This window comes from Malus domestica, chromosome 10, assembly GCF_042453785.1.
Source record: "Malus domestica chromosome 10, GDT2T_hap1".
Taxonomy (NCBI): Eukaryota; Viridiplantae; Streptophyta; class Magnoliopsida; order Rosales; family Rosaceae; genus Malus; species Malus domestica.
Genome location: NC_091670.1, coordinates 14,366,419 through 14,383,679, shown reverse-complemented (window position 1 = coordinate 14,383,679; position 17,261 = coordinate 14,366,419). Strand labels below are relative to the sequence as shown.

The following is a 17,261-nucleotide window of genomic DNA, read 5'->3' as shown; positions in this document are numbered from 1 at the left end:
GTTGGCACACTTCCGGCTAGGGATTGGCTCTGATACCAAATTGACACACCCCGACCCGGGATGTCCATTAGGTGACTTCAACTTATGTGCTAGCGTTGATTGATGAGATATGAGTGCAGTCGTACAGGTCACATTAGGTGATTCCGACTTGCGTGCTAATATAGATTATTGAGCACATGATTATTTATATTACTGATGAGTTGCTGTGTCGTGGTATATTTATGAATTACTGTTGATATATTTTTGAATTCACATTGATACGTGATATGATTTTCTGGAAACTATACATGTGTTACATCGAGGGGTTATAACGTTGTAGAAGGCTTCTATTAAAAAATTTATTTCTAGGGCCACTCACTCTTGTTTTGTTTTCACCCTCCAGGTTTTATTAGCTGAGCTTTCTTATTGTCGAGGATTCGTGGCAAATCTTAGTATTGGAGATTTCTTTTGAGGGTATGATTCTTAATCCACTATACTGTACTTACTTATGTTCTAACGTCACGTGTGAAGTGGTTTCATTCTTGTTCACCAGCGCACTCTGGTTTTTAGGCACTCTTAGGTTTAAATTTATTCACATTTTTCCACATCATCATACTTTATGGCTTCGTCACATTCCAGGTGTCGGCTAGGACAGCTCGATTTGGTGTCCTAGAGGACATCCCGGGTCGGGGTGTGTCTTGGCACTCACCTAATGGTTAGACAAAAATATCACATGTCTAATTAATTATCAATTTATCAAAATATCTTCGATGTTCAAAACCTCATAAAATCTTCGTTATAATTCCGAATCACATTCCGTTTGTGCCCACGCATTTATATTTATAAGTACTATCCAAATATATAAAGGTAAGTGAAAAAAAATATATATATATAGGGATCAAATACGATAAAAGCGTCAAAACTACGAATAAGATTACTAAATACAGAATACGTAATTTTAAACAGTGAAATCCGGGAACGAGATTTCACACCCTTGGCCATCAAGGAATCATCACTATAAATATAAGAGGATTTGGAACGTAGAGAAGATCTTCAACTCAACACACAAATCAACGCTTTTCGTGAATCTCACACTTAAGAAAAATGCTAACTGCCTTACTAATTGTCAGCACAAATACTGTTTGGTTAAATAGATTTAAGTCGACAGCCAACAAACAATTTCAGTTTGGTTAAACAAAGTTCCCCAGAAGCAACTAGCGAAGATGATAGTTTAGTTAAACAGCACCAAACCTGTAAAACCAGTATTCGTTTAAAAGAATTCATAGTTTGGTTAAACAACAAGTTCTTCTATTTCGACTAATTATTTATCCTATATCTCAGTCGGCGAAGAGTTTTTGATCCTTTAAGTGCCAAGCCTTTCAACAAGCATTCCTACAACATCATCAAACTCCATATTGCTTTTTCGAAGAAAAAAAAAATGAAAATAAGAATTTTTAGGTTGAAATGAAACTTCGAAAAATAAAAGATTTAAATTAGAACACTTTTCATATTTTTTTCGGTTAAGGACTAATGAATGATGGAAAACTGTTATTAGATTTGCAACAACTTTGAAGCCTTCGAGCTTTCTTCAATGGGGAGAGAGATGGAGTGAGAGAAATGAGAAAAGTTTGCTGTCGGTGCATTGGTTTGGAAAAAATAATAAAATATTTACAAAAAGTTAACGGAAAGATTGCATTCATTTGCGAAAAATTGATAAATTTTTTAAGAGTGTTCTGATATAGGCGTCTCAACTTTGAATTTCTTAGATTAAACTTAAGCTTCGTTTGAAAATTTGATTAAATATATTCGTAAAATTTTGGTGATCAATTCAGTTTTTTAGAAGTTTAGGTTTACACAACTTCTTCACTGGGCATTTCGTTTGATTTCTATTTTTTGCTTTTCCTATTATCTCATATCTATGCATTTATTATTCATCTTATTATGGTGCTGCCAAATTTTATTTTATTATTTATTATAACTCTTATTTTCGTGAATTGAGTTAGAATATTTGTAAAAATAATTGTCAGGTGCATTTGATTATTTAAATGAAAATACCCCAAAGCATAATATAGGTACGTTTAATTTTTCTTACATTTGGTTTCGTGGTACATTTGGAATCTAAATATACCAAAAGGATGACCTGACAATGGGCACATTTGGTTTTATTATACATTTGGATTGGTATATTTGGTTTCACGGTACATATAGAATCTTAACGTATCAAAAATCGGTACTTTTGTTCTCAAATATACGATAAGTTTAAGTATAGTTTTTTTAAATAGGGCATGTTATACTAACTTCGCTGTGAAGTTATTGTAAAAAATAGCAAAATTTATGTTCATGTAATTACTAAATTGCCCATATTTTTTATTTTAGTTCAGTTTTGGTGAAGGAGTTGTGACTTTTTGCATTGAGACGTTTTTAATGGATAGTTCTCTTTCTTTATTTAATTCTCATAATGAGAAATTAGTTAAATTAAATTTTTAATCTTATTTATTAAAAGAGTCATTTAATGGAGATTGATGAAATTAAATTCCTATATTATAAGCAGTTAGTCGCTAAGCTACCTTAAGCCTCTACATAAATGGATTTGTATTAATGACATGGAAATTAAATAAATAGAAAATTATTGAGGTGATAATTGATTAAAGCACTTTAATCAACTCTTTAAAGGGAATAAATGTTTAATCTTAAACCAATAGAAAAATTGTAGGGCATATAACAATAAAACATGGCAGCAAACTCTTTCAATTGAGCCTTTAGGGCACGTTTGTTTGACAGGATTCGCTGGGACTGGACTGGACTAGACTATAGTCCAGTGTTTGGTGGGTACCGGGATTAGCTTTAATGAGCTTAGGTGGGATTCGCTAGGACTAAGGGGGGGCTTAGCCGTTCTTCACGAGGGATCCCAAATTCGGGCGGACTCGTAAGCCAGAGAAACCGCGTCTTCCCACATCTCACATCCCACATCGTCCTCATCTCTGCGTCTGCCCTCGTCGTCGTCCTTGCCGTGCTCCCACATCGTCCTCACGCTCATCGTCGTCCTTGCATCTGGTCGCTGTCATCTGCCTCTAGTCGGTAAGCTTCGAATCTTGGATTTTTTTTCGTCGATTTGTGTGGATTTGTTTGTGATATTAACTGAGGTTTATTTGATTTTGTTGTTTTGGGTTTGAGAAATTCATAATATACAAGTGGATTTGCAATTGAACAAATTAGGGTTTTGTTATTTAGGTGAAATTGAGATTAGAATTTGGGGTTTTCATAAGATGAAATTGAGATTAGTCTCAGGTGTGTGCTCTCTGTGTGTGTGTTTGTGTGTACTGAAAAAAAATTTGTCTGTGTGTTTGTGTGTGTGTGAGTGTGTTTGTGTGTGTGTGTGTGTATGTAATCTGTGTAACCTGTGTAATATCTGTGTGTGTGTGAGTTGTGTGTGTAAAATGTGTGTGTAATCTATCCGTGTGTGTGTGTGTAACCTGTGTTATTTGCAGTGTGTGTGTGTGAGTTGTGTGTGTAAAATGTGTGTGTAATATGTCCGTGTGTGTGTGTGTAATCTGTTTTTGTGTGTATGTGTGTGAGTTGTGTGTGTAAAATGTGTGTGTGAGTTGTGTGTGTAAAATGTGTGTGTGAGTGTGAGTGTGAGTGTAAGTGTTTGTGTGTGTGTGTGTGTTTGTGTGTGAGTGTGAGTGTAAGTGTGAGTGTGAGTGTGTGTGAGTGTGAGTGTGTGTGCAGTGTGTGTGTGTGTGTGCAGTGTGTGTGTGAGTGTGTATGCAGTTTGTGTGTGTGTGTGTGCAGTGTGTGTGTGAGTGTGTATGCAGTGTGTGAGTGTGAGTGTGTGTGAGTGTGTGTGCAGTGTGTGTGTGTATGTAGTGTGTGTGTGTGTGCAGTTTGTGTGTGTGTGCAGTTTGTGTGTGTATGCAGTGTGTGTGTGTGCAGTTTGTGTGTGTGTGCAGTTTATGTGTGTGTGCAATTTGTGTGTGCAGTTTGTGTGTGTGTGTATGTGTATGTCCAGTGTGTGTGTGTGTGACTGTGTTCAGTGTGTATGCAGTGTGTGTGTGCAGTTTGTGTGTGTGTGTGTATGTATGTAGTATGTATGCAGTGTGTGTGTGTATGTATGCAGAATGTATGCAGTGTGTGTGTAAGTGTGAGTGTGAGTGTGAGTGTGACTGTGAGTGTAAGTGTGCAGTGTGTGTGTGTGTTTGTGTGTGAGTGTGAGTGTAAGTGTGAGTGTGAGTGTGTGTGAGTGTGAGTGTGTGTGCAGTGTGTGTGTGTGTGTATGCAGTGTGTGTGTGTGTGTGCAGTGTGTGTGTGAGTGTGTATGCAGTTTGTGTGTGTGTGTGCAGTGTGTGTGTGAGTGTGTATGCAGTGTGTGCAGTGTGTGTGTGTGTCTATGCAGTGTGTGCAGTGTGTGTGTGTGCGCAGTGTGTGTGTGTGTGTATGTATGCAGTATGTATGCAGTGTGTGTGTGTGTGTGCGCGTGTGTGTGTGTGTGCAGTGTGTGTGTGTGTGTGTGCAGTGTGTGTGTATGCAAGTATGTATGCAGTGTGTGTGTGTGAGTATAAAAACAGAGTGTGTGTGTGAGGGTAAGAGTTTGTTGCACTCTGTCCCCGTGTGTGTGTGTGTGTGTCACTGTGTTCAGTGTGTGAGTGTGAGTGTGTGTGAGTGTGAGTGTGTGTGCAGTGTGTGTGTGTGTATGTAGTGTGTGTGTGTGCAGTTTGTGTGTGTGTGCAGTTTGTGTGTGTATGCAGTGTGTGTGTGTGCAGTTTGTGTGTGTGTGCAATTTGTGTGTGTATGCAGTGTGTGTGTGCAGTTTGTGTGTGTGTGTATATATGCAGTGTGTGTATGTGTGTGTCCAGTGTGTGTGTGTGTGTGACTGTGTTTAGTGTGTGAGTGTGAGTGTGTGTGTGTGTATGCAGTGTGTGTGTGTGTGCAGTGTGTGTGTGAGTGTGTATGCAGTTTGTGTGTGTGTGTGCAGTTTGTGTGTGAGTGTGTATGCAGTGTGTGTGTGTCTATGCAGTGTGTGCAGTGTGTGTGTGTCTATGCAGTGTGTGCAGTGTGTGTGTGTGTGCGCAGTGTGTGTGTGTGTATATATGCAGTGTGTGAGTGTGAGTGTGTGTGTGTGCAGTGTGTGTGTAAGTGTGAGTGTGTGTGTATGTATGCAGTGTGTGTGTGTGTATGTATGTAGTATGTATGCAGTGTATGTGTATGTATGCAGTATGTATGCAGTGTGTGTAAGTGTGAGTGTGTGTGTATGTATGCAGTGTGTGTGTATATATGCAGTGTGTGTGTGTGTATGCAGTATGTATGCAGTGTGTGTGTGTGTGTGCAGTGTGTGAGTGTGAGTGTGTGTGTGTGCAGTGTGTATGCAGGGTGTGTGTGTAGTGTATGCAGTGTGTGTGTAAGTGTAGTGTATGTAGTGTGTGTGTGTGTTTGTGTACTGTGTATGCAGTGTGTATGTATGCAGGGTGTATGCAGGGTGTATGCAGTGTGTGTATGTATGTATGCACTGTGTGTGTACTTGCAGGGTGTGTGTGTAGTGTATGCAGTGTATGTGTGTAGTGTATGTAGTGTGTGTAGTGTATGCAGTGTATGTAGTGTGTGTATGTATGTACTGTGTTTGCAGTGTGTATGTATGTACTGTGTATACAATGTGAATGTTTTGTATTGTGTGGGGTTGATGCTGAATTGCAATTTGTTGTGGTTGTTGGTTGCAGAGAAGAGGAGCATAAACGGAAGGCTAAGACTAAGGCTACTGCATTACAGGTGTCCTTTAATTTCCCTTTTCACATGCAATGCCTAGCAATGATAGCAATCCTCATACTAGTGTTCTTAGACACATGTTTATAGATGTATAAGAGTAGAACATTTTGAATATGATGCCTCGGGTTAATGAAAACTTTTTTTTTTCAACGCCATATGTATATTTGTTGCCTCGGGTTAATGATTTAGTTAATTTGTTTTTTGTTTTTTTTTTGTTTGGATAGATATGGATCGAATGAAGCTTTTATTGATCTTATTGTTAGAGATGTCTTATTTGGAAACAATTTGTATTTGTACGATTCTTGTGGTGATGATGCTACGTGGCAAACAGAGACATGTTGAACGACCCACATTGACTAACCGTTCACTTATTAGACGAGAGATTAGTTTGTGTTATCTGAATGGTATAATAGGGAATACTGATACTGAATGTGTTAACGAATTGAGAATGGATAGAAGGACTTTTGGCATATTATGCGACTTACTTCGTCAAGATGGGAGGGTAAAAACTGATGGTTTGGTGTCTGTAGAGGAACAGGTGTGTATGACTTTACAAATATTAGCACATCATACTAAGAATCGTAGTGTTGGCGGTAGATTTTATAGGTCGGGAGAGACTATAAGTAGGTATTTCAATAGCGTATTGCAAGGAATTTTGCGATTACAAGGTTTCCTACTAAAAGTCCCACAGCCTGTGCCTATTGATTCTACAGATGCTAGGTGGCGATGTTTTAAGGTATGATGAGAAATATTTTTCATTTTCCTTAAGCTTTAACTCTTCATTCCCTTTGTATAAATTAACAAAAAGTTTTTTATTTTTTATTTTTAAGAATTGCTTGGGAGCATTGGATGGAACACACATTGATGTGCATGTACCTGAAATTGACAAACCAAGATACCGAACAAGAAAGGGTCGAGTCGCAACTAATGTGTTAGGTGTGTGTTCAGGAGATATGCAGTTCATATATGTGTTTCCGGGGTGGGAGGGTTCCGCATCAGACTCTAGAGTGCTACATGATGCAATTAGTAGGCCTAATGGTTTTAAGGTACCAGCGGGTAAGATTATTACTTAGTCTCAACTTTCTAAGTTAGGTTTAGTTCTGTTTGTCAACTACAAAACACTAATAAGGTCTTTTTTTTTTTTTCATTAGGTTGTTATTACCTTGTAGATGGTGGTTATACAAATGGTGAAGGATTCCTTGCACCCTATAGAGGAATACCTTATCATTTATCTGAATGGGAGGGACGAACACCTTCTAATAAGGAAGAATATTTTAACATGAAGCATTCTAAGGCAAGGAATGTAATTGAACGCTGTTTTGGCTTGCTAAAAGGAAGGTGGTCGATACTAAGGAGTCCATCTTTCTATCCGATAAGGACACAAGGTCGAATAATTACCGCTTGTTGCCTACTACACAATCTTATTAGGCAAGAGATGTTAGTAGATCCAATGGAGAATTTGCCAATAATAGAAGATGGACAAAATACAGAAGAAGGTGAATATGTTGGTAGTGTTCAATCATCGGACCAGTGGACTGCAATGAGGAATGATATGGCTGAGGAAATGTATAATGAGTGGAGAGCAATTAGGAACCAGCAACCGAACTAGCTATATGTTTTAATGATAACATTTTATTTTAGTATTCCTTTTTATCATGCATTTGTTAGATATTAGCACAATGATTGGATGATATGCAAATTAATTGGATATTATGCAAGTTGATTGGATATTATGCAAGTTGATTGGATATTATGCAAATTGATTATTTGTATGGTATTTTCCTTCATTAAAATATTTTTTGTTTAGGTATGGATAACGAAAATATTTTGAATGCTACTCAAGAGCCAAAAGGAAGAAGGCGTAAATGGGAAGCATTTGAGGAAGAAGTATTACTAGGAGTTCTTGAGGATTTTGTTGCTCGGAAGCAACGGTGTGACACCGGTGCTTTCAAACAAGGTACTTTGGTTGAAATAGCAAAAGCTGTCAATGTTTTATGTCCTCATTCAAATATAAAGGCAAATCCACATATTGAGTCCAAGTTGAAGAAATGGAAAAAAACATATAGTATGGTCGTTGACATGATAAACACAAGTGGATTTGCATGGAATGATGTCAAAAAGTGCGTTGAAGTTGACAGTGATGACGCATGGCAAACTTATGTGCAGGTTCATATCCTATTTTATTTATGCATTAGTTATATTCTTGCTCCTATATTTGTTACGCATGCTAAATTTTAGTTTTGCTATGTTGATATAATCTTAGAGAAATAAAGAAGCCGATGGATGGAGAAGCAAACCTTTTCCACTGTTTGATAGATTTGCATATATATTTGGAAAAGATCGGGCTACGGGTAATGTAGCCGAAACCCCTGCTCAAATGGTGGAGGAACAAAGTCATGATCATGTTGGTGAAAGTGATATTGGAGGTGATAATTTTGTTTCTTCAATGAACCAACAAAGCCAACAAAGCACCCCATCTGAAAATAGCCAAAGAAAGAGGAAAAGAGCTGTGGGAAGTTCAAGTGATGGAACCGAGGCAATTATCAGTGGACTGAAAGATTTTTATGTTGAAAGTGGGAAGAGGATGCAAATGGTAACTGAAGCTTTAGTTCAAGGTACTGCAGATCATACTGACATAGCTAATGAACTTGAAGCAATGGGTCTCTCTCCTATGGATCAAATTGATGCATTGTCTCTTATTTTGGATAAACCAAAAAATGTGGGAGTGTTCAGGGCAATCAAACCGGAACTCAAGAAAGTGTTCGTCCAAAGACTTTTAAGAGACAACGCAAGCGGATGAGGATTTTGGCTAATGTTAACATGGATATATTTTATTAACGTTAACATGGATGTATTTTATTAATCATACAGTCTTATGTTATGACTTATAACTTAGCTTTGCACTAGTATTTTGGCTTATGTTTACTAGCCATTTTGTAAATTATGGAGATCTATTTTGGCTAATGTTAACTAATGTTAACTAGGATTTTCTAAATTATGGAGATCTTATGTACTTGTATTTGTTGAAGTTGCATGTATTGGCCACTATTATTTTTCTTCTGTTGGGTGATAGAGTTTAAATCAAGCTACATTTGCAAATTAAACCCAATTCTATTAGCAGGTAATAGAAACAAAACAATTGTCAATTTTTTTTAAGATTCATAATATACATGGCAAAAATATGCTCCAATTAACCCATATCATGAGATTTGTAGCATTACTCTATTACACAATGACAAAAATTTGTAGTCCTAGTCTAAGCAAACACAAATCTGGTGAACAGTACTGTTTTTCTTATCCTGCTTCTTAGTCCGAGACTGCACCAAACGCTTCACTAAGTTAGTCCAGCTTAGTCCAGTCTAAGCCAGTCCAGCTTAGTCCCGGCAGCTAGTCCAGTCCGAGACAGTCCGGCGCAACAAACGCACCCTTAGTTTCTTACGTGGTGTTGAATCATTTGAAGGTAAGGCCTTCTGTTGTCAAATATGACAACAAGTGTCAAATCCATTTAATAATTTCTAATAAATGTTATTTTGTGTTACAAGTATTTGATTATTTATCTCAATAATTGAACTTCACAAGAGATTTAAAAATTTATAGAGTGATACTATTATTTAATATATCGGATGAAGCAAAAAATTGTATAAAATGCTAATTGCTACATAGACCAACAAATATCATTTTGAAATTTTAAATTTGACATTTCCCTTAAAAATGCTCTAATTTTCTCAATTTTTTATTTTCGAGACCACTTTATTTGAAAGGTAAAATTTCAGTAACAGCCGTGATAAAAACCCTTTACGAAATAATACCGGACACTGAAAATATACAAGAAAAATAAAGCACAAGATCCATTGCCATTCACCTCTCTCTCCCCCTTACGTGCTCGCACACTCCTTCCCTAACCAGCAAAATCCCCAATTTCGTTCCCGCACCGAGAGATAATTAGGGCAAATACAGATCCCCAAGATTGGGAAATGGAAGAAAATCGCGTGCAATTGTTGCAATGCGGTTGCTGATTGATCGAATCCATTGAGGTCGGAAGCTGTACTGGAATTTGATCCGCTGATTGATGCTCTTCGGCCGAGCCCTGGTTCCAAGACACCGCCCATGGATTCGTTCTGGAGCCACAATGTGGCACCGGACTCATGGGATTTCCTCATCGCTGTCTACTTCGCTTTCGGATTTTTCGTTGCTCGCCTCTTCTTTGACAGATTCATCTTTCGCGTAAGATTTCGAGTTATTTGTTGCCATTTCAAGTAGCTTAAGCTTTAGGTTTCTGTTGAATTTTCTGGGAAAGTTGGTGGGGTTCTGTTTGGCTTCTAAGAAAATTGAGGAAAAAGAGAAAGAAAACGAAAATCTTGAATTGTATTATCACTTTATCTTGTCCTGCTTTGCTTTTTTGTCTTTTACTAGCATTTTCTTTTCTTTTTTTTGTTGAAGAATTGTTTTTTAAGTTTTAAACTGGTATCCTAGTTAGATTGGCGCTTTTGTTTATTGGACTTAATTGATGGCAAGTAAAGGCATTTAGGAGTGACTTTCAGTTTCTAAGCTACGCATTCGAAGAATCGAAGTCAGTCTTTTAATGGTTGAGAAAGAATCTTAACATAATGGTCTTTTAGTGGGTGAGCAGAGCAGATATGTTTTTTTATTTTTTATTATGGTGATCTGCTTGAATTGAGTTAGTGTAGTAATTTCAGTGATTTGGAAGCACAAAAAAACTGCCCTATTTGAGGATTATATAGTTAGTGGTCGTTTGTGGGGGAAATCTTGTACTGATTTTCGAAGAATTTGAGGTTTAGAGGATTTATCAAATCCGTGATATTGGTTGTGAGGTTTATTATGAAATTGGTTTGATGATGGAATGTTCAAGGTTCTGATAGTGCAGGTTTCTGGTTAGGCATCTGGAAATGGTGATTTTCATAGCCCTTAAACTTGGTAGTAGCTTAACCTTGTCCTGATTTCAGGAAAAGTTGAGATTTGCGCTGAGTTGTTAGATTTGGTCCTTTGGAGTATAGGTTGACTAGTTACATATTAACTTGCTGATGGCTGGCCGTTCAAGGTTTTGTACTGCAAGTTTTGGTGTAGCATCTGAAGGGGGTGCTGGTGTTAGACCCTTAACTTGTAGATGTTTAAGGTGAAATAGATGATGCCCTTGGAATTGTTAACTGGTTTTCCAAGTGTTGGTAATATAGGCTGTTTGCACACTGTTATATTGGCTTCATCCCAATGTTTGGTGCTTAAGTTCATTCTAGAGTCAAGACTGAGTTCTACAGCATATCCTAGGTGAACTAATGTTTTTGTGTTCTGCAGGGATATAAAACAATGTACTTTATTCTTGAGATATGAAAAAAATGATCTTCCTTTTCTTTTGACATTTATTTTCACCATGGTAACGGAGCAACATACTCGTTGTAACTTCACGTGTGCCCCTCTAAACATTATCTTACCTTGAAGGCTTAAACTATAGCCGCCCACCCCCCACCACATCATCTGTAGCTAGAATGCAGCTTTACCACATTTATATGTTTTCACCAATTCACAAATGAATGCAAAAAAAGTGAGATTCAAATTGAAATATATGAACAAAGTGTCAGTCTCAGGCAAACAGTAGATACTACCTGGAACACGTGCTTAATTTGATTGTGAAATTAGCAACAGTGTTCGTGCAGAAAAAAAAAAACATATATATAGTTCAAAAGTGTTGAGATCTTAGGTTAAACTATAACCATATCTTACCTTAAAACTATATCCCTCATACTACAATATTTATGTTTTTCCTTTCTGCTTTTCAGAAAATTTCTGTCTGGTTGTTGAGGAAGGGATCTGCTCCATTGAAGCTTGATATGGCCACGCTGGCAAAGATTGTAAAATGTTCGGAGTCAATGTGGAAGCTAACATACTATGCCGCTGTTGAAGCATGCATTCTTAGCATAGGCTACCATGAGCCTTGGTTCAGAGATACAAAAGAGTACTTTAAAGGCTGGCCAAACCAAGAGCTGGGGTGAGCGATTCATACGATTGGCTTAATAGTCCTAAAACTCTCACTACTGGTTAGATAACCATTTTTTTTTTTTAAATTGCTGAAGATGGGTCAGTCATGTCTTTAATTTTGCATGATTGTTTGGAATGACTTGAATATGTAAAACTCGAGATCTATGTGAGTTGAGTTTTACAGATGTAGATGGCCAAAATTGTCTATTCTGACTCTATCATTTCTCATTTCAGGCTTCCCCTAAAGCTTTTCTATATGTGTCAGTTGGGATTCTACAGCTACAGCATTGCTGCCCTCCTTACATGGGAGACTCGAAGGAAGGATTTCTCAGTGATGATGTCTCACCATGTAATTACTGTTCTTCTAATTGGGATCTCATACATAACAAGGTATATTTCAGGTTTTCTGCAAGTACTAATGTCAGTACTGCAAAGAACAACTTTTTAGCTGTGTTTTTTTTTTTTTTTTGTGATGTGAAGGACCTCATGCAATTATTTTCTTTCGTGTTGTTGTCCACTTTCAGCTTTTTTCGGATTGGCTCAATCATTCTTGCCCTGCATGACGGAAGTGACGTATTTATGGAAAGTGCCAAGGTTTTCAAGTATTCTGAGAAGGAGCTCGCGGCAAGTGTGTTCTTTGGATTTTTTGCTGTTTCATGGGTCATACTGCGGTTAATATTCTTCCCCTTCTGGGTCATAAGCGCATCAAGGTCTGCTTTCTTGGTAAATCATTTATTAAACCGCATTTACATGTATGGTGGCTCCTCCAACTTATCTGTTCTTATGGTTGATATTTTCCAGCTATGATCTTCGTGACTGCTTGGATCTATCGAAGCCCTCCCCCAAAGCTCTGTATTATGCATTCAATACAATGTTACTGACCCTTTTTGTGTTCCACATATACTGGTGGGTTATGATTTGCTCAATGATAAGGAGACAGCTGAACAATAGAGGAAAAGTTGGAGAAGATATTAGATCAGGTAAACCATATAATCTGCTTGAAAGTTTAATTTTTACAACGTCGTATACGGCTTATGGAATTTATTTTGTGAAGCACATTATGATATTTTAGAAAGTATACTTTCTCTGCCTCTCTCTCTAATTAATCCAGTAATGGCTGGAAGCATTTAGTCAGTTTCTTCTGTTGGGTTTTTTCCAGCCCACGATAAGTTGTCCTAAGTCTATTGGGAATTAATAGTCTTAGAAGTTTAAATTGTTTTCCCAATTGGAGTTGTTTTCCCAATTGGAGTTGTTTACCCAATTGGAGTTAGTTTCTCAATTGGAGTAGGATTCATAGCTAGATTCCAATTAGGATTAATAATCCTTATTGAAGAAGACCTTTATTATGTCTATATAAAGGGGCTATTGTACTAGTTTTGATAAGGGGGGCAAAGTGTGTGCGAGAGAAAAGAAAAGAGATAGTGTATTTCTTGTTCTGTTCTTTCAGGTTTTTCGTCAAGTTCTAGTTCTAGAGATTTGGCAAGATTATTGGTTGTACTCATTATTGATATAGTGAAAGTTTGTTGTTGCTGTCCCATGGATGTAGGCACATATTGCCCAACCACTTAAATTTTATTTATCTTGGTTATTTGTTTTTCGATTTCCGGAGTTTGTTCTTGTTTTTCCCATTCTTAAACGTGATATTCTCATCTTCCGTAAAAGTCACTTTGATAATAAGTGTGTGGCTTGATATTTAATAACACCACTTAGAATAAAAAGTCCACATGTTACTAGTCTTTTTTGAACATGGTAAATTTGGGGCGTACATTACCTATATTATAATTCAATGGCTGCTTAGAGTTTATTTTAGTTGTTACTACATGGGTTGTTTAAGGAAATTTGATCAGGGTCCAGGGAACTGATCCAGGGTTGGTGACTAAGGCTACATCATATTGAATTAAAATATTCATGAGTGCTACTAGTCCTAGTAATTTAATTTTCACTTCATCTATAGTAGTTTGGTATGGCTTGTCCCAAACGACCTGGTGGTTCTCGGCTCATGCTGCAAATAGCTTGTCGACAAATGGGGATATGGCTAGGCAATGCTACTTTTGCCAACTTTTCTTTCCTGACCTAATGTAAAACAATATAGTTGATCACATTAGAAAAGGAACACGATATTAAAGAACCCAATGTGAGCATGCATGTAAAAAACTGTGAACTTGGGTTCTGTCATTGTCCTATGGCTGATACGTTTTGCTCTCCCCAGAGTCCCAGACCAAGTATTGGTGAAAGCTCTTCTCATAATCTAAGCTAAGGATTTTGGTTTGATGGCCACATTTCAAATTCTGTTGCTGTATTGTGAGAATATTCATTGTACTTGGAATAACCGTTTTGTGTTCTTTAAACCAACTGTATATTGTTAGGTTTTTTGGCTCGTCAAAGTGTCCTAGTTGGTTTAGGATTGTTTTTGGGAAAATTAGAGGTATACCGATTCTTGTCCTAGAGGGTTTAGGAAAGAATTTCAGTTTTCCTTATTCAATTTAGGTTTGGATTTCTAGAAGTCTATTTGGATTTGGATAAGTGTATTTTCCTAATCTACTTAGAATAGGAATTCAATTAGCCTTGGGACATGTAAGTTGAACCTATGCCTATAAATAGGTTGCAGCAAGGCATAAATCTGTGAGAGAGAAGACTCTGACAGCCAAGAGGAGAGAGAGAGATTAGTTCTAGTGTTTTGTAAAAGTTTTGTAATTCGTTATTATTAATCAAGGGACCGGTGATTTCTCTACCTAATGTAGAGAAATCACAACTGGACATAGGCAAAAGTTCTGCCGAACCAGTATAAGTCTTGTGTTTTCTAAGTTTTCTATATTTGCTAGTTTAGTCTATTGCCGTTGGTTAATTAAAAAACAAGGTCTAGTGTGCAGTTTTTGAATAATTGGTATCAAGAGCTAGGTTCAAAGTGTTCTACGATGTCAAAAGGGAAGATGAATGCAGATCTAGGACCTGCGTTAAAGCCCTTTGACGACAAGGATGACTTCACGGACTAGCAAAGGATGATGAAGAACGTACTAATATAGCAGGATTTGGATGATGCACTCAATGGTAAGAAGCCGACAAACATGACAAAAGCAACATGGACTAAGGTTCTCAAGAAGGCCAAGAGTTCCATCGAGATCCATCTCACAAGATCAGTTCGGTCACACATCACCGAAAAAATGACTGCCCAGGAAGAATGGTTAAAGTTGGAGAATGTTTATATGGGCAAAACCATGTCCAATAAACTTTTTCTAAAGGATGAACTATTCGGGCTTCATCTAGAAGATGGTGATATTGAAGATCACGTATGCAGGTTCTAGAATTGCATAGCTAGTCTTCAAAAGGTTGAAGAAACTTACAAAGATGATGATATGACTACAGAGGCAGAGTATATTGCATTGGCCGAAGCTGGCAAGGAAGCAATTTGGCTGAAAGGAAGCAATTTGGCTTAGTGGCTTGGTAAGTCAAATGGGAATCACTTAAGATTGTGTGAAGCTGAAGTGTGATAGTCGAAGTGCCATTCACTTGGCAAAGAATCATGTTTTTTCTGGAAGATCAAAGCACGTTGAAGCAAGGTATCACAAAATCAGAGATTGGGTGGAGTCTAAGGAGATTTGGATTGAAAAGATTCATACGGATGACAATGCCGCAGATTTCCTTACAAAGATAATGCCAGCCAAGAAGTTCAAGCAATGAGATTCGGATTGAAAAGATTCATACGGATGACAATGCTGCAGATTTCCTTACAAAGATAATGCCGGCCAAGAAGTTCAAGCATTGCTTGAACTTGATCAATCTCGTTGATTGATTAAAATGGAGCACCTCCTCACTTGAGGTGCAATCAAGCAAGAGAAGATTGCCAAGGTGAAGACTCTTGAAGATTTCCAGAGCTGCTTCAAGAAGGTTCAAAGATACTCTGGGGTGCAACGATCAAGACTTGGTTTGACTCACCAAGGTGGAGATTGTTAGGTTTTTTGGCTCATCAAAGTGTCCTAGTTGGTTTATGATAGTTTTAGGGAAAATTAGAGGTATACCGATTCTTGTCCTAGAGGGTTTAAGAAAGAATTTCAGTTTTCCTTATTCAATTTAGGTTTAGATTTCTATAAGTCTATTTGGATTTGGATAAATGTATTTTCCTAATCCACTTAGAATAGGAATTCAATTAGCCTTTGGGACATGTAAGCCGAACCTATGCCTATAAATAGGTTACGGCAAGGTATAAATCTATGAGAGAAAACTGTGACAGTCGAGACAACAGAGAGGAGATTAGTTCTAGGGTTTTGCAAAAGTTCTGTAATTCTCTATTATTAATCAAAGGAGTGGTGGAGAAATCACAACTGGACGTAGGCAAAAGTTCAGCCGAACCAGTATAAGTCTTGGTGTTTCTAAGTTTTCTATTTTTGCTAGTTTAGTCCATAGCCATTGGTTACATTAAAGAACAACGTCTAGTGTGCGGTTTTTCAATATATAGTACATCTACATTAATGCATGACGCAACACATTTTAGAAGTGAAAAGTGATGTCTCTTTAGTGATTGGATTTGTCTCCCTTTTTCTAAAGATTGTTTTTCTGCATGTTTACAGATTCAGAGGATGATGATTAGGCGGAAGATTTTCCCAAGTTCTTTTTTTTTTAGTATGATGAGGAGACTGCTTTTGACATGGTTTATCGCTGCACTCTAAAATGGTCATTATCTGTAGGAAGGGCTTTGATAATTTCTTCCATTTATAAATTTTCTATGATGATTCTAATGTGTAGTTGTATGGAGGTAGGAACATGGAGCATGTCTCATGATATATTTGTTTGCCTTTCCCGGTGGAGTGTTTGTTTTGTTAACCTTTCCGGTGTATAAATAGAAGGCAATTCTTGTATAATTCTTCTCTGGATAATCACTTGTTTCGACTTGGCCTTTGTATCGAGAAATGAAAGGTATTCACAATATAGAAAAGAGAAAATTTCTATGGTATGCTATGTGATTTGATTCAAGACCTCCCTCCTGTGTAGTAGTGCTTCGAACTCTTATTTCTCTCTTCTTTTTTTCTCCATCTGTAATGGAAAAACAAGAATAGAAACATTTCCAAGGGGACCCTTTGCTATGCCATCTTCAGTTTATGTTGCGTAATTTGTTTGTTTTCCCATAAAGATTAAAGATTGTTGTGATGTCCCAATTCCACATGCCTGCTTTTTATGCACAATTCAACTTGCATTTTCCACTACATTTTGATTGATAATAAAACCTTCACTTTGGGGAGGCTCTCACATTCAAAAAATTCGCCAATATGTCAATTAGATTGTGTCATTTGATCCGCCTCTGGACAGACAAAAATACAACTGAAATGTTCTGTCTCCAAGTGCTTTTAGGTCCAGTTTGGCGTTTTTTTTTTTTAACCAAAAACTGTTTCACTTTAAAGTTGAGCAGTAAAAAGTGTTTGGTGCTTATTTTAAAGGGAACTTTAACGAAAAGCACCTAGTATTGTTTACTTTAACAAAAAACCATATTTTTGAACTAAAAAGTCAATAATGGTACTATTTATTTTACCCTTTATTTTGTC

The 17,261-nt window shown here is 37.2% G+C and overlaps 2 protein-coding genes and 1 long non-coding RNA gene across 4 annotated transcripts; all 3 read left to right on the top strand.

Moving 5' to 3' along the window:
- The first annotated feature begins 2,743 nt into the window (after positions 1 to 2,743).
- Positions 2,744 to 5,891, top strand: LOC139188743 (uncharacterized). Its single transcript, XR_011571988.1, has 2 exons — positions 2,744 to 3,057; positions 5,691 to 5,891. It is a non-coding gene; the product is annotated as an uncharacterized lncRNA (long non-coding RNA).
- Positions 5,892 to 5,959: 68 nt separating this feature from the next.
- On the top strand, positions 5,960 to 8,792 carry LOC139188742 (protein ANTAGONIST OF LIKE HETEROCHROMATIN PROTEIN 1-like). Of its 2 annotated transcripts, XM_070806442.1 has the most exons (4): positions 5,960 to 6,472; positions 6,567 to 6,792; positions 6,888 to 7,902; positions 8,000 to 8,792. In XM_070806442.1, exons 3-4 carry the CDS (start codon positions 7,546 to 7,548, stop codon positions 8,534 to 8,536), a joined length of 894 nt encoding a protein of 297 aa, XP_070662543.1. In that variant the 5' UTR covers positions 5,960 to 6,472; positions 6,567 to 6,792; positions 6,888 to 7,545; the 3' UTR covers positions 8,537 to 8,792. The 2 variants fall into 2 exon arrangements, with proteins under 2 accessions (XP_070662543.1, XP_070662542.1); XM_070806441.1 differs by lacking the exon at positions 8,000 to 8,792 and having other exon boundaries at positions 5,961 to 6,472; positions 6,888 to 7,474.
- Positions 8,793 to 9,522: 730 nt separating this feature from the next.
- Positions 9,523 to 16,675, top strand: LOC114823140 (ceramide synthase LOH2-like). Its single transcript, XM_029098503.2, has 6 exons — positions 9,523 to 9,960; positions 11,529 to 11,737; positions 11,962 to 12,117; positions 12,252 to 12,437; positions 12,529 to 12,707; positions 16,293 to 16,675. Exons 1-6 carry the CDS (start codon positions 9,844 to 9,846, stop codon positions 16,310 to 16,312), a joined length of 867 nt encoding a protein of 288 aa, XP_028954336.1. The 5' UTR covers positions 9,523 to 9,843; the 3' UTR covers positions 16,313 to 16,675.
- Positions 16,676 to 17,261: the final 586 nt, after the last annotated feature.

Bases quoted from the DNA above. Each gene is read 5' to 3' on its own strand.
- LOC139188742 (XM_070806441.1), top strand. From the start codon at position 5,963: ATGGATCGAATGAAGCTTTTATTGATCTTATTGTTAGAGATGTCTTAT. The intron at 6,473-6,566 runs GTATGATGAGAA...TTTATTTTTAAG, and splicing joins CTAGGTGGCGATGTTTTAAG to AATTGCTTGGGAGCATTGGA. The intron at 6,793-6,887 runs GTAAGATTATTA...TTTTTTCATTAG, and splicing joins TGGTTTTAAGGTACCAGCGG to GTTGTTATTACCTTGTAGAT.
- LOC114823140 (XM_029098503.2), top strand. From the start codon at position 9,844: ATGGATTCGTTCTGGAGCCACAATGTGGCACCGGACTCATGGGATTTC. The intron at 12,438-12,528 runs GTCTGCTTTCTT...GATATTTTCCAG, and splicing joins TGGGTCATAAGCGCATCAAG to CTATGATCTTCGTGACTGCT. The intron at 12,708-16,292 runs GTAAACCATATA...GCATGTTTACAG, and splicing joins TGGAGAAGATATTAGATCAG to ATTCAGAGGATGATGATTAG.